We start from the raw sequence: 17512 nt of genomic DNA on the forward strand, positions 1-17512 counted from the left end.
AAGTCCAAAGTAAGTACAAATAGGTCTTTCCTTCTTAGAATGCCCTCCTTTATTACCATGATAGTCTTGATTCTGGCCTTGATTATCATTAAAAACTTTATTATGATTCACACACATTGCAGTGGCCTCAGTGGGATAGACCATATTGACTCCGTGACTAATACTTCTCTTTTCCTCTTGCAAGATCAAAGAACAAACTTTGCTAACAGAAGGAAATGGCTCAATCAACAAGATCTGGCCTATAATATTCCCATAGCTATCATTCAAACCCATCAAAAAACAAAAAACTTGCTCTTTATGCTATGCATCCAGTTGAGAAGCCTTAGATCCACATGTACAAGCACAAGTACATACAGTGAAAGGTTGAAAATTGACAAATTCATACCTTCTGGATGGAATAAAAATGTAAAGGCTAGCATGCAATAAAAATGTAAAGGCTAAGACCTTTGTGGAAAGGGGCCTGGTCTGGAAATCATTCATACCATCTAGATGGAATATCTGTTTTTATGCATGCGCATTCATCTATCATTGAAACCAACTATTTTTTTGCCTTTTTAGTTAAATCTGACTCATGGTTATTTTAGGTTCACCATGTGTGATTTTTCCATTTCGAAAATGGGATAACATTTTATCAACGAGGTCAGAGGATTATTTCTCAGTGACTGGATGTAATCATAGTCCCAAATGGGAGGTTGGTAATTTGCTGATCGCCGAACAATAATGGAATTATTTGAAGTATTGCTGTCCGCCATGCCACTGCTAGCTAGTTGGATGTAATAGATTGAGCTTTAGATGGGGGAGGTGCTCTTGTGAAATTGCAAGTAGGGGGAGAAGCAAGTAGGTTACATATATGTTATCCATTGAGGCAGAGTTACTTTGGTTTTTGTGATTGAATGGGTTATTATTTGAAAAGACTAAGAGAAAAACCTTAAGGGCTACAATAAGAGGGTTGTGTGATTCAGCCTTGTCGGCCTACAATATATTAGTGATATATATATATATATATATAATTTCAATCTATAACATATGCTTCATAATATTGCTCTTTATCATTGCAACAAAAGACTAATTATTTTTTTCATAGACAGAATTTGAATCCTGTCTATTTCATCTCTCTTATTGCGTGATAAGTTGAGCTAAATAGAGTACTAGCATCAGGTGTGCCAAATGTTGAATTTTTAGTATTTGGCACATCAAACACCAAAAACTATACTACATGAGTTAACATAGATCCAAACAAAATTTAGGAACACCAAGAACACGAAGGTTACGTGATTCGGCCTTGTCAACCTACGTCCACGGGGAAAACCCTTAAGGGCTACATCTTTATTATATAAGAGTGTAGTACAATAACCTATGTTACAATTAGGGGCGACGCTACAACCGATTTAGGGGGTTCAAATGAACCCCCTAACTTCAAAAAAAAAAAAAAAAAAAAAAATGAATGTGTAAATTTTTTTTTTGGTAGTTTAATACTTTAATTTATTCTTAATTTTTTTTTTTTTTTTTTGCACACCTTGACTTAAAATCTTGCACACCCTTATTACAAGTATTTTCAACTCTAAGAGTAAAGAGTAAGTGTTTGTGAATTGTAAGTGTAATTCTTTTTTTGTAAATTTATATTATATGTGTGTGAGTGTGTCTAATATTGATTGTGTACATTACTTTATGTTATAATGTTATTTGTGTAAATTATGATGAGTGTGGATATTTGTATGTGCAATATAAATATAATAGAACTTTATATAATTTAATAATTAGGAAATATACAGGGTTTTTTTACAACTGTGTGTATTGTTATCATATTATAATAATTTTTTGTTACAAAGTTAATAATTTTTTATCAACACAGAATCATCACTTTAACAATCACGTCATGTGGAAATCAAACGAAAGAGTAAAGACCCATTGGCACCCCGCTATGAAATCTAGCAGAAAAGAAACACGTACCGAAACAGATCTAGCCCACAATACTAAAAGGATTGATAGCACACGTATCCAATCACATATGATATGAATATTTAAAACAAACTCATATAAATATAATCGCAGTGCCTCTGAATCAGGATTTACTAAAACACAAATTAACACCGAAGTAAAAATAGAGGACTGAACACGATAGCAGATCATATATCTCATATATTACGACACACATATTCATGTCAGCATGATACCATTGATGGTTTACAGAAGCAATAGCAAATAAATATTTTTTTTCTTCCATTCAATGATTGTTATACCACACAATCATGATTATGAATAAATTAAGAATTGTGTAGCTTTCTTAGCAAACCAAGTGTCTCTTTTTCTTTTAGAGTTTTGTAGAGTACCACGCGCTCGCTCAATCATTTCTGATGGCTAACCACTATTGTGATGTCTTATATACAAAATACAAAGACTTTTTTTTTTTTTTTTAGAAACTATTTACAAAGATCTTGACAAGTCACGCTCACTCAGTCATTTTTGATGGCTAACCACTAATCAATATCATGGCCAGAGGATGACTTGTACAACTGGTACTTTTCTTCTTCACTAGAACTATTTGAAGACTCACTATCTAAGTGGTCAAGTTCTAAGAGTTTGAAGATTTATTGCTGAAAATACTATAGATAAAGGTAAAAGTTTGTTGAAATAGTATAGTGGAATCCATGAATAGTACCAAAAAGTGCAATAAAAAACATAAATAATAGCAAAAATAAACTAAATAATAAAATAATTTTAATTTTTCATTACTGTCCAAACGGAGGCCTCGTTATCTCCCTCTGCCATTCCGACATGTGCTTTCCAGAAAAATCCATGTGAAAGGTACATTTTGTGAGGCTTACTTCAAGGAAATTTTAATGAAAGAATTGATTTTCACAAAAGAAGCCAATAATAGTGATGGGTGATATTAATCCAAAATGTGTGTGGCTGTGGAGTCATGTTGCATGGGGGATTTGACCTATTCTCTAGAGAATAGGTCAAATGAAAACATTGCATGCGATTTTTACAACTATGATAAAAGTGATAGAAGTAACGCCGCCTAAGTGGGAGACTGACCTATTTTCTCTAGATTCTCTACCGAAAGAGACCTTCCTGTTATCTTATTCTTATTAGATACGTGCTAGATTCTAGTTCAATGTATGTGATGGCATATGTCGGGTGAGAAGATATGAAAATGAATTCTAGCACTCAGGGACAAAGCCAAGAGTTCAAGTTAGGGGTTGAAGTAAAAAAAAAAAAAATTATAAAACTCCAAATAACATCCATTTAGTATTAAGTATTAACAACATAATCATCTATGAAAAGGGGACTCAACGGTTTTTTAAATCTTAGAAATCATTTATAATTGCCACCGCGCACCCTTGGTGCGGTGGTCACTCTACAAGTATAAATGCTTGTGGGGTGTGGGGGGCAAGGACCTGGGTTCAAGTCTCCAGGAGGGAGCTTCATACACATATACACTTAGATTAGGCTAGAGTAGAAATTCTATCTTGTATAAAAAAAAAATAAAATCAGTTATAATTGAATTCATACATAAAATTGTTTGTAAAAAATGATACCATGCATAGCACAACACTACAATCAACCAACTTTATTAAATATCAACAACTAACTATTAAAATTTCAAACCTTCTCAACTTTAAAAAATATATATATATATACTAAAAGACAAGCACAACCATTAATTATTTATCTATATTGTATCATTTGTTACTCTCAGTTAAAAAATCTATATTTGACATAGTTTTGTATAGAAGGAATTATAGATGGTAAAAAACATTTTTTATTGATATTGTTGCTCCTTTATTCATACAGGCATATGATATAAAAACAAAAAGACAAAATCACCCGATTAGCGCATATATCAAAATCACCCGATCAACGCATATATCAAAATCACCCAATCAGCGCATGGGTAGTTCATAAAAAATAAATAAATAAAAAAAACACCTAGTACATGGGTACAAACTCCAAACAGTAAAAGAAAGTTACAGAGAGAGAAGAAGAGAAAATATGCTCTGCCTCCGCCTCAGCAAAGACGAGAGAGGGATTTGGTCTCTCTCAGAAGCAGATTTGGTACCGACGTGCCGTGCGGTACTACTGCATTTTGGTCTTAGTCTTCACTCCTTTTGCCTCACGTCTCAATACTAGTGTCTCTCTCTAGGTTGGAGATTTTTCATTTGGGGGAAATTTGATGGAATGATTTGAGATCAAATTGGTTTTGTTTCAAAATTTTTAAGGGTTGGGCTAATGTTTTGGTAAATTGGCTGATTGTGCTTAAATTTCTTTAGTTTTTTATTAGCCTTTGTTGTTGGGCTAATTTTTTGGGTCTACTAATTTGTTTTGTTTGGTATTTTATATTTGTAAATGTTTCTTAGGCTTTTTTTCATTTTGTTTAAAGGGGTCAAAGATTTTGTTTGGTGGGGGGGGGGGGGGGTAAGTCTAATTTTATATGGGCAAAATTGCTCAAATCTGTAACCCTATATATATATATATATATATATTATACTCTCTTAATTTTTTTTTGGGGGGGGGGGGGGTGTTATAGTACATCCAGTGATCATCATGTAGATATGTACCACACACACACATAGAGAGGAAATTGGTAGTTTTAAAATTTATAGAATAAAACTTGATGACAATATTTCATAAAATAAATTCAACCATTATCATTTTCATAGTGAATTATTACAATTTTCATTTGCAATATAAATTACTAATTATAAAGAACGCTTTTCATTTAGAAACTCATACAAATTAGATTCATTAAACCTTGTGGAAATCTGAAAAACAACAGATGGATAATTTAACGCATATTTCATTCATGTGTTTTAACTTTATAATTTAATTTTTAAATTAATAAATCATGCTACTATTTTGAATCAAACTTTGTATCTCCTCCTTTAAGTAGAAACTATTATTAAGATTTAATGGATATAATATAACAAATAATAATAAATTAAAATTCACGACAGTATTCCAAAAATTAACTAAACACCTTTTTTTTGCACCTAATAATTCACTTGACACACAAATTTAAAAATTAAATGAGACACATGGCTCAAAATTAGACTCTAATATAGAATTTAATTGAATTTTCTCTCAGTTTTGGCTATATATATATGTATTTAAAATCTAATTGAATCTAGACTCTTTGGTTTTTGCACCCAATAATTCACTTGTCACAAAAATTAAAAACTTAGATGAGACACATGACAGATTCGACTTGAAGGCCATTATTGTGGAGACCTTTTGCTTGGCGGGGGCTTTCAATCTAGCAGATTATGTTCCTTACCTTGGGGCACTAGATCTACAGGTTTGTATTTGTTTCTATTTACTGAACTTTGTCCTCAATTTGGAAATCCCAGCCATTGATTTATTGCTCATAATATCCAAAAAGGAAAAAATCAATTCTTTTGACTTTTCCTTTTAGGCTTTACATTTCAAGTCAATTTCAGCTACGGCCACCTTAAAAATTCAGAATTTTCTCTGTAAGTAGTGTGGTCCAAAGTTGTTAATTGGAGTTTTCCAAAGTCGTTATCTCTAACTCATTTTCATCATACCTTTTTTCTACCCAACCAAAGTATTAGTCCAGCTTTTAAGTTGAAGTATAAATTATTTGGTCTACTGGCTGCTAGGAGACATTTTATCGTGAAAGATATTTCCAAAATGGTTGGGGGTTTCAGTTAGAAATACCTTCCTAGAGACGTGTTATCTTAGAATTGGAATTGTAAACATTTTGACAAAACTGAGAAGCCAGTGATGACTTTTCATGTCTCATGCAACGTCATGTAACAAATTTTCTGCCCCAAAAGTCGTGTCATGGTTTGGATTTTCCAAACTCAAAAGAGTTTATAATCCCCAAACACTCTTGCCCATTCCCAACAGTCCCAATGTATCCATTAAGTCTAATGTAGCTCCATCCACAAATAATTACCACATCAATTAATTTGTTAGGTTTGTTTTTAGTGAAATTGGTGGAACACTAACAAAACTCTTTCACTTTCAAACGAAAATATTTCCTCAATTATTTATGTTTTGAGAACTGTTATTATTGACTTAGTGATTTTCTATCATTCAAATGCCCTCAGGGATTGACACGGCGAATGAAGAAGGTTAGGAGGGCTCTAGATATAGTCTTAGAGAATATCATCAAGGAGCATGAAAACATTCCAAGTGGTCAACAAGATCGTCAAATGGACTTTATAGACACGTTAATTTCTTTGATGAACCAACCCATGAATCCCCATGATGAGCATGCATACATATTGGATCGAACAAAAATAAAGGCCATCACAGTAGACATGATTTCAGGTGCATATGACACTTCAGCTGCTACAATTGAGTGGACCTTTTCTGAACTCTTGAGGCATCCACAGGTGGTAAAACAAGTACAAGCAGAGCTGGAAGGTGTAGTAGGGATGAATAGGATGGTGGAGGAGACAGATTTGGAAAATTTAACATACTTGGATATGGTAGTGAAGGAAAGTTTAAGACTACATCCTATTGGACCATTACTAGTCCCACATGAATCCATGGAGGACATTGAATTAAATGGATATTATGTCCCCAAGAAATCACGCATAATAATAAATTTTTGGGCTATTGGACGAGATCCTTATGTGTGGTCTAATAATGTTGAAGAATTTTATCCTGAAAGATTCATAAATAGTAATATAGACCTCAAGGGATGTGACTTCCAACTTATCCCATTTGGGTCCGGTCGAAGAGGGTGCCCTGGAATACATCTAGGTCTTACAACTATCAAATATGTTCTAGCTCAATTATTGCATTGCTTTCACTGGGACCTTCCAAGTGGCATGTTGCCTAATGACTTGGACATGACTGAGAAGTTTGGGCTATCAATGCGGAGAGCCAAGCACTTGTATGCTGTGCCAACTTATCGCCTACTCAATTAAATATGTAATCCAATTGCAATATAATAATCTTCGAAAAAAAAAATTTACTTATTAGAAGAAGTGTGCTCCTAGCATTCAAGTTTATGCTCGACCACTAAATGTAAGGCCAAGATTTTTATTCTCATCATTCGAGTTTTCGTCTAATTATTTTCCAGGCCAAAAGAAAAGGTTCCATACTTCCCTAGGAAGAGTTGAAAACACTGGAACATCAAATCAACTCAAGTTACCTTGAATAATATATTATACTAAGTTGTTGTTTTGGATTCGAATGTATTTTGCGCTCTTATAAATAGAATGTCACAAGCTGGGGACTTTTGCTCAATATATATATATATATATATATATATATATATACATACACATACAAGGTAAATTCCTAAAATAATTTGTAACATGTGCCTTTTTGAACATGGTGGCTTCAAAACGATTTCGAAGTTGGAATCAAGTCTTCAATACTGATCCTGAAATTATGCCTTCAAGACACATTTACAATTACATTGCAAGATATGATTTCAACAATAGAATGGAAATCATATCTTAAAAATAAAAATTAAAAAATTAAAAAAACACTCATTACACTCCAAGCTAGTTCGTGGTGTAGTTCGATGTCGTTTTGGGCTATTTTTAGCACCGCACTTTGTAGAGTGATTTGACCAAAATCATAACCGCACCACACCTCAATTTTGCGGTCATAGGTGTGGTGCGGTAAACAAGGTGCAGTTTGAACGGTTTTGGACTAATATATTTTTCAAAATTTTGGACTTTTCCTGCCTCGCTCAAAACTGATTTTTCTTTTGTTTTAGGCCGAGTTTTAAATTGTTGAGTTAGTTTTCGTTTATTTTGGGCTGGCTTTTCCTAATCACCACCTATAACCATTGATAATTATTCATTTACACCAGTAGACATTTGATACAATCCATATACAAGTCGCGAGATCCAGTCACGAGGCCTTGCTGAGTGCACACTCTTGAGATTTTTCTTCACACTCTCTCAAACACTACCCTTACATGATTCCCACCTAAATACAGGATTTCTAAATATTGAATTACAAGAAAATTTGGTACGGAATAAAGCCAACAAAATGGTTGATTAAATTCAACCTTACACTTTCCTCACCAATTCAATTTCCAAAATGTCTCCATTAACAGTAGTCATTTTCCTGCTACTACTTAGATCCATTTAGACATTTATACACATCCTATCAAGCCCAAAAAATGATCGTAAACTCCCACCAGGTCCTCGGTCTTTACCAATTATCGGTAACCTTCACATGTTGCGTAGCCTCCCACGTCGTGCCCAGTGCCCTCCAAAGCTTAGCCCAAAAATACGGACCCATAATGCCATTGTAGCTTGGCCATGTCCCAACTATTGTGGCCTCATCTTCTCAAGCTGCTAAGCTATTTTTAAAGACCCATGACACCGTTTTTGCTAGCCAACCTATATTCCAAGCCTCCAAGGTCATTGGTATGTCCAAAGGTATTGCTTTCACCGAGTATGGTCCATATTGGCACAACCTTGGGGAACTAATTACATTGCAACTTTTGAGTGCTTCAAAAATAGAGTCATTTGCACCAATGAGGAAGGAGTGTTGTAAAATAGTGGAAGCTCAAATTACCAAGATTGATAGTGAAAATATTTTAGGCTTGTGAAAGATCTTCAAATCAACAATAGGAACGAAGAAAATAAATCCAAAAGAAAATAAACACAAAATACCAAGAATTACGTGATTCAGCAATAGCCTACATCCACGGGCAACGACGAACAAATTTCACTATAACAGATTTGGAATAATACAAATTGGTGTAGAGGCACTCTCACAAACCCAAATCTCAAATACACCCAAATAACTCTCTCTCACAAATACAAAACCAAATAACCAAATACGAACCAAATAACCAAAGGTTCACAAATACTAAATATGAATACCAAATACCAATTGCACACAAACCAAAGAGAGAGCCATACAAAGCAAATCCAAAAGTTGCAACGCACCAAGAGAGAGCAAATCACCAAACCGTAGAACCAAAACCAAGCGGCAACAATACCTCTCTCACAATTCCAAATTGCAACCCACAAATATCAAATAACCAAACCAAGAGAGAGCCTCTTTTTTTTTTTTTTCACACCCTCTCATCTCTTTCTCTCTAATTTTTCGTAGAGAGCCTCTACATAGGAGACTTGAGTTGGCTAGTATATCCAAATCCAAGAAGGACTAGACTTCTTTTCCACACACAAAAGGAGAATCACTCCTACTGCAAATAGAAATCAAAATCAAGTGGTAGACAAGACTTCTAATAAAACTTGATAACTTCAAATAACAGTAACCCAAAAGGAATAAAATTTCGTCCTTATCCAAATCCGACAAGGAGTTGAACTCCTGATTCAAGCCATATTCTACAAGGAGGTGGTAGTATCATTAATGCAGTCACTGAAAAAAGTCGCAGTAGCACATGAGGTTGAGGACCTTACACTATGTTTGGTTGTTGCTAGGGAAAGGGAAGAGAAAGAAAAAGAGGAAGGAAAGGGAAAGAGAGAAGAAAATATTTCCTTTTGACGTGTTCAGATATAGGAAAGTAAGGATAGAAAATAATGTGAAAATTGTATCTTTCATTTTCATGGTTTGCATAAGGAAGAAAAAGGAAAAATGCATGCTTTTACCTTTATGCCCTTGTTAATGATGAGGAAATTCATATATTAAAACACTTATAATTTATTAAAAAGTGTTAAAGGCATATTGGTCATTTAGAGTATAAAGTGATGGACCCTAGAAAAATATTTCTATCCTTTCTTGCCATTTCTGCCCAAATTGGGCTAATACAAAAATTGTGAGGCCCATAGAAAAACCATCACTCCAACTCGTCAAATTTTATTTTCCCTTGGACAACCAAACAGAAAAAATGATCTATTTTCCTTGTTTTCCTCATCTTTTCTCTTCCCTTCCCCCCTTCCCAAAAACAGTGTTAGTGAGAAGGCATGCCACCTTATTGAGTAAACAACATGTAGAATGGTATTTGGGCAAAGTAATGATAATTGATTTGACTTGAAAACAATTTATGTTCCTTACCTTGGGGCACTTGATCTACAGGTATGTTTCAATATTTTCATCTAAAAATTTCAAATTGTCATAACTCATAACTTATCTTTTATTATTTCGTAGTTAAAAGATGCAATATCAATGATATCGATCGTAAATCCGTAATCTAGAACTATTTGAGTTTGAAAAATAAAGATTTAAGATTCAGCTTGTAATTGATGTCAGATTAAGAATAATTCACTTTTTTTATATTAAAAGAACAGACGTTATCCATTAACAAAAACTGTTAAATTTTTGTGCACAAAATAAATTTTGGTGTGCCTTCTGATGATGCCAAAAATCGTCAGTAAGTCACACAGTCCTCACATGCTCGAGACAACACCTGTGTAATACAGAAAAAGAAGACCTTAAGAGAGTACTGGTTTGGTACCGGTCGAATACCCTCTGAAGGTCAAGTTAGAGAACTTTCACAACTCCAGAGTGCCAGAACTGGGGAATTATGCATACCGTGATGTGTGAGGGTTTTGGGGTTTTTATAGTAGCATAGGGTTGACATCCGTTCCTTGACATAGAGGGTTTTTCCTTGTAGGGAATATCTTCATTAATATGCATATCTTACGAGATTCTTTCCTTGTAGGAATCCCCTTGATTAGGGTTAACCGTGGGGCACAAGATGTTTCCTTATATACTCATGCGTGGAGGCCAAGCAAGGCCATGTTAGACCCGTCAAAGGTTTACTAATCCCATCAGCTTCCTTCCGTCAGCTTCTTTTCCCGTCTATGCATTCTTGTTGTCTTATTCAAGTGTCGTTGATCTCAAGGCGCAGCCATCGGCTTTGAGGTGGAATTGTCTTTTACTCCCTTATCAGTTGCCCCCTACTCCATAGCCCCATCGGCTCTAGCTAACGAGTTATGGAGTTCAATTTGTAGCTTTTTTATTATTTTTTATTTATTCAGGAAAAAATAAAGGGGTATTTATTGATAATTCCTTGAGCAGCCATTATTAAATGCTAGTACACGTGGCACAAGCTAGTTGGCCTCGTTTCTGAACAAGAGCGTCGCTTTGTCTCCCGTGCATTTTTCGTCCTATATATATCACACCTCCTCCCCTCATTTCTCCTATTTCATCATTGCTGATCTTAAGAGAGAGAGCTCGTCATTTCGTCAACTCTGCTTTTGTCAACTAGCTGATCTCGTCACCTTTGCTGCCATCATCTTGCTGATCCTGTCACTTTTCAAGGAACCGTCTACTAATCCCATAAGTCCTTTGCTCTTTTCATTCTATCTTTTATTTCCATTTTTCTAGTTGGTCGTTACATCTTTAGAGAGACCATCAACTTAGGTTCTTAGAAGCAACGAGTGAACAATCGTTATCTTGATGTCTAGAGAAGCAACGAGTGAACAATCGTTAGTCCGTGAGGGAGAATGCTATGAAGAAGTCTTCCAGTCAGGTCATAAGCCTGAGGAGGGCTTTTCCTGGTTGTCAAAGAGAGAAACGTCTGCCCATTCTCCTGAAGACAAAGTGGAAAGTTATGATGGAGGGGAAGTTGAGGAAGAAGAGAGAGACGAGGGTGAGGATGAGGGTGATGAGGGAGGAGTGGAGGGAAAGGATGACGGGGATGAGGGTGAAGTTGACGAGGGAACCTCTGAAGGAGGAAGTTCAAGAAGCCCCGGGGATGGCCATACTTATCCATTTATTCTCCCCAAAATGTGGATTGTTAATGACTTTAATCCGAAGATGATGGCCAACATCTTTAAGAATTTAAGGGACCATTATCAAATTCCTGACCGTGAACGTTGGCATGTACGATGCAATGTTCACAGCAAGACTGAGATTGCCACTGATGGCATTGCACCGTTAGTCGGCCAATTTTCTTGGATTATCCGTTAGCCAGGTTACTCCCAATGCTTGGAGGATATTCATTGGAGTTGAGATCTTATGGGGTCGTCTTAGTGGTGGGAACTATCAGCTTTCGCTAGATGAGTTCTTTTGGTATTATAGACCCCAGCACATCGTCTTGTCCCAAGGGATATACCACTTTGTTGCACGGAAGAAAGAGCTTTGGCTTGTGTCGGATATGCCTGATTCCAATAGGAATTGGAAGGGCAGATATTTCTTTGTTTGGGGGATGGATTGGGTACGCCATCTAGAGGAGTGGGTTACAATGCCCTATGGCTTCGACAATACTTGGGGTATTGTCAAAGATTTAGGTTTAATGTCGTCAAATTTTTTTTTTCTTTTACTTCTTTCTTTGTTTATTTGTTAAGTATTTAACGTCATCGTTCCTCTTTTTTCAACTAGTGTTCGTCCGCGCATAACTGATGAGCAGGAGGCTTTTATACTTCAGGTTCTTAAGATTCCATTCGAGGAATGGAAGTGTAGGGACCTGATCACTCTTGATACTCTGCACGCCTATTGTGGTAGTCCAGAGCCGACGCCTGCAGCACGTAGGCTGAATAGTTACTCTCGTCGGCGTAAGTTCTTCCTTCATTACCTATTTCTTTCTGTCGTTTCCTTGTCATCTTTACTTTAATGTTTATTCGTCAACTGACGATTTGTAATTCATTTTCAGGCGCAAGTGCGCATGAAGGCGCTCCAAGATAGGTGCGTCCCTGAGGAGGGGGTAATTAGCCATCTTAGGAAGCATATTGAAACTTTGACCAACAAATAGGATAAATACAAGGACGCCCTCCGTACTCTCAACAAAGAGGTGACAGAGTTGAACGAGAAGTTGAAGGAAGAGACCCGTCAGCGAGAAAAGGAGCAAGAGGCCCAGGCGACCTTGGAGAAGGAGCTGACGGCTCTTTGCGGGCAGGTAAAGATGGCCAGGGCTGATGCCGTAACAATATTCAAGGCTTCACAACCTTTCCTTGATGCCTGTGCCATCTACCATGGTGACGAGTTTAAGGATTACCTAAAGTAGGTCAAGTCCATCTATCCACACTTGGATCTATCCAAGGTCACCATGGATGAGCCCCTACCGTCAACTCCTACTGGCGACACCATCTTTGAGGAGATCGACGACTCCTCCCAGTCAGAGCGGGATCCAAAAAATGATGGTGTTGTTCTTGCTTAACTTACTATGGAGAAGCCTGTCACTCCTTTGATCCTGTCCACTGAAGCTCCTCAAGATGCTGAAAACCCTTCTACTCAGGATGCCCAGGATCCTCCTTCCAAAGACGACGAGAACCCTCCAGTTCAGGATGTCCAGGACCCCTTAGTTTAGCTTTTTTATTTCTAAGGATAATTTGTTATGTATTTTGTCCAATTTCCAGACAATATTAAGTGCCCTTTAGTTTTTTGGGCCTTGTTTGTAAAGATTTTACTTTATTTATGGTATATTTTTATTATTTTATATCTGTCGCTTTTAGTATGTGTGTTGATCTTTATTTGTTGATATGCGTATGTCCATCCATTCTTGTGTCTATATGTTAGGATGTACTTGTCCCTTAAAGGACATGATAAATAACTAGGATGAACTCGTCTGCTTTTGTGGACTTGTCCTCCTTTAGGCTTGACAATGAAATAGTTCTATTTGAGGACCTAATAATAAATCTGTCCACTTCTAGACTTAATAATAAACTCGTCCACTTGTGGATTGACTAATGAACTCGTCCACTTGTGGACTTAAGTAATTTCAAAGCATCCTCATGGAATGAACTCGTCCACTTGTGGACTTAAGTAATTTCAAAGCATCCTTATGGGATGAATCCATCCACTTGTGGACTTTGTAATAAAACCGTCCACTTGTGGACTTAAGTAATTTTAAGGCATTCCAATGGGATGAACCCGTCCACTTGTGGACTTAATAATTTTAAGGCATCCCAATTGGATGAACTCGTCCACTTGTGGACATAATAATTTTAAGGCATCCCAATGGGATGAACTTGTCCAATTGTGGACTTTAATAATTTTAAGGCATTCCAATGAGATGGATCCATCCACTTGTGGACTTAATAATTTTGAGGCATCCCAATGGGATGAACTCGTCCACTTGTGGACTTTGTAATAAACACGTCCACTTGTGGACTTAATAATGAACCCATCCACTTGTGGACTTCGTTACAAAAGTAGTTTTGTAGAGACAAATATATACACAGGTCATATCTGAATAACTCTTCTTATTATGATAAATGCGTGCATAAGTAAAAATTTGTTTTTAAAAAGGATAAAAACCTCCCCTTTGGGCTTATAAAGTACTGTAGGTAAAAATTAACTAAAAGAAATATATGCCATGATGGAATATGTTTCGAAACAGTCTTTGTTTTAATTAATAAACTTCCTTTTAAAATGATTCTAGGAACTCCTTTTATGGCTTTTCTTTACCCCTTTTAAATGACAAATGAAGGAATTAAAACTAATGTTTTGGGAAAATATATATTCTTTAGAAAACCATTCTTCCAAAAAGGTCACTATTCTAAAAGATACTAATAAAGAAAGAATCTATAGAACTAAAAGAAGTTTGTCATCTTTAAAGACAGAAATATCACTAGATGACCAATTGACAGAAAATGACAAAAAGAAATTCAAACAAGATAAAGAGATAGAGATTTTTTCATATTTTCCCATTACTTTGTATAGGCACCGACATAAAGTCCAATCACCTTATGCAAAAGAACTTAGTAGAAAAGGCATAAAAGACGGAAATATGGGTGCAATCTTTTTTAGTCAATATGCATGGATTGACAATATGATAGAAGTACCAAACAAAATTATAATAAATGACATATTCACACCCTTTATAGTATCCTTAAATACTCTAATAACAGATGTTTTGATAAAAGAAGCCTTGACAAATTTTCCTTTATTGATCATTAAAGAAAATATTAATTGTGGTAATTTCTTGAGCAAAGAAAAATTTAATTTCTTCACAGGAAAAGTTAATCATAAGCTTTTGATAGATTCTCCCCAGACTATTACAGTAGTTAATGAAAGACTTTATAGAGAAACTTTATTTCACATATTCTCACAGAATGAGATATATAGTAATACATACATACTAGATTTTAGAAATCTTTTAAATTCCACTCACTTTGACAGACTTCATCATGATTGGTCTAATACCACTATTACTCAGCAAGAGCACAAAGGGGTACAGGGAAATGTTTGTTTTATTATATATGCTTTAAATTTTAAAAATGATTTTCTTATAGAACATTTTCAAAAGACTCTAAAAAAGGACATTGACAGAAAAAATTTTAAAATAAATTTTACAGAAGCTTTGCAAGAAAATACTTATTTTCAAGATCATTTTTTAAGACATAATCCTTTTCCCAAAACCCATTTGCAGACTACTATGAATAAAAGAACCCCCCAGGCAAACATGAAAGGAAAGGGCAAAGCACTAGCGGTGCAACCCAAACAATTCCAGAAGCCTTCTGTAACGATTTCAGATAGGCATGAAGGCGTCTCGATAGAGACAATATCCTTTCAGGATATGTTGCTAGCAAAGGCAATGTATTCATATGGTGAGAAAAATGTAATTCTGCAAAAAGTGCTCTGCACTGACCTCATGTTTCAGGATGAAGAATTCACAGACCTTCCTCTTCATATTAAAATACTTCTTGATAATGTACACGTAGCCTTTACCCTCAGACAGAATCCTTGTATGTTTTTAGACCCCTTAAAACACAATTGGATTAACCTAATTAATTAGCCAAGTTATTACTTAGTCCAAATTCCAGATCTACGTTATCACAATTAAACAGTCATATCATGCATAGCAACGAAAATATAAATAACACAATGATATGATGACCTAGGAAACCACACCGATAAAAATCTGGGGAGGATTTAACCTAGCAATCTTCAAGGTAAACCTGAATCCACTATGAAAGAATCAAAGTTTTACAATAGTGACTTAGACCACTAACATCCTATTGCTACCCACCAGTAGAAACTTACTGACATGACCACGTGCATGCTCTAAGACCACGGACTCCTTCTTTCTTGGATTCTCCAACAAATACAAGCACACCCGCTTGTGTATCTTTAAGCTCTTATGGCAGCAACTGAATGATCATCAAGCTCTTGAAGAAATCTCCTTCTTGATAATCCTAAGCTTATGTGAAGGCAAGCACCTCACAGATCTCACAAGAGATTCACACAAACAACAAATAGAGCGACATCAAAAACATGGCTAGTGTTTGCCTTTTATACCTAGGGCAAAACATAAAACCCTACACGTTTTAATAGGCTAGGGCTGAGTTGAAAAAATCTGCAGAAAAAACATTCTACCCGAGATTCGATCAATTGAGTCTAAGCTTCAATCGATCGAGCCAGGCCGAAATGCACACTTAATTCTGCAACAACTCGATTCTAACTTTACATAAAAGATACAACTTTGAGCAAGTCTAAACAAAACTAAACAACCTGTTTGATCATGGTTTGCCAAAAATACACATTAGAGTTCTAATACATTAGTTCTAAGTACTTAAAACCTAACAAACTCCCTCTTTGGAAATCCATGACAAAACACAACTTAAAGCTCAAAGTTTACAAAGAAAAGCCATTTAAAAAAAATGCCCATTGTAACAAATGCAATCCTAACTACTATCCATCAGTTGCAAGTGTAGACAGCAGCTCAATTGAATCAATCTGTATATTTCCTGAAACACTAAACAAAATGCATAAATGCATATGTGGAAAATACAAGTAAACAAAATAAATTCTTGATTTCACACAATACAAAATAAAGACATATATCATAAATATAAATCAATAAGCAGTGAAACAAGAAACAGAAATAGACACAACATAGTATCTCCCCCTATCAAAAACAATTTTAACTCCCCCTAAACAAAACAAACAAGAGTCCCACATATTGACAAAGACAACTCAATATACGCAATAAAGGATGAGAGAAAATAGAGAATTAAGGGAACACAAAACAATTCAACTCTATAGAAAATAGTGACAACTCCCCCTACGAAGAGGAACAACTCACCTTATGAACAACATGGGTTAAAAACAAGCTTCTCCCCCTATAAAAATAGGAAAAACAAAACAAGTTTTGGGAAAACCGTTTTGGGGAAAAGTTAGGAGGTGGGGAAAAGAAAAGCACACAAACCTAACTTAAAAAAAATTAAGTTGAGGATAAACATGAAGAAAAAATATTCTCTCTTTCAATAAATGCAAACTTGTCACTATGTAATCCATAAACAGTTGTATGAGTAGAGAAAATATTTACACATTGATTATCCATCATATCTCTTAAGAAAAAAAATTTCTACAGTTCACAAATAAAAATAGCATATACTAAAAGGTACATAACTTAAAAATTAATCAATCAATTTTTAAATCAAGTTGAGTACCTAATTTAGCAAAGTGTATGGATGTTATGTTTTGAAACAATGAGAGATATGATTGTAAAACTGCAAGATGGATACTGAAAACAATGCAATGCATATGAATCCTAAACATAAATGATGTATGAAAAAAAATTTGGTCAAATACTTAAAAACTGAAAATTTTTCAATTTCGATCAGTCGAGCATCAATCGAGCATCGATCGAGCTAGGCAGATTCAAACCAAAATTTTTATCGCAATTTCGATCGGTCAAGAGATTTCAATCGGT

At 35.3% G+C, this 17512-nt stretch overlaps 1 protein-coding gene across 1 annotated transcript; it reads left to right on the forward strand.

Moving 5' to 3' along the window:
• Nucleotides 1–684: 684 nt before the first annotated feature.
• Nucleotides 685–7026, forward strand: LOC115964540 (cytochrome P450 CYP736A12-like). Its single transcript, XM_031083833.1, has 3 exons — nt 685–691; nt 5187–5299; nt 6075–7026. The coding sequence occupies exons 1-3, from the start codon at nt 685–687 to the stop codon at nt 6900–6902; spliced, it is 948 nt and encodes a 315-aa protein (XP_030939693.1). The 3' UTR covers nt 6903–7026.
• Nucleotides 7027–17512: the final 10486 nt, after the last annotated feature.

The sequence above is a fragment of the Quercus lobata genome, chromosome 10 (genome assembly GCF_001633185.2).
Source record: "Quercus lobata isolate SW786 chromosome 10, ValleyOak3.0 Primary Assembly, whole genome shotgun sequence".
NCBI lineage: Eukaryota > Viridiplantae > Streptophyta > Magnoliopsida > Fagales > Fagaceae > Quercus > Quercus lobata.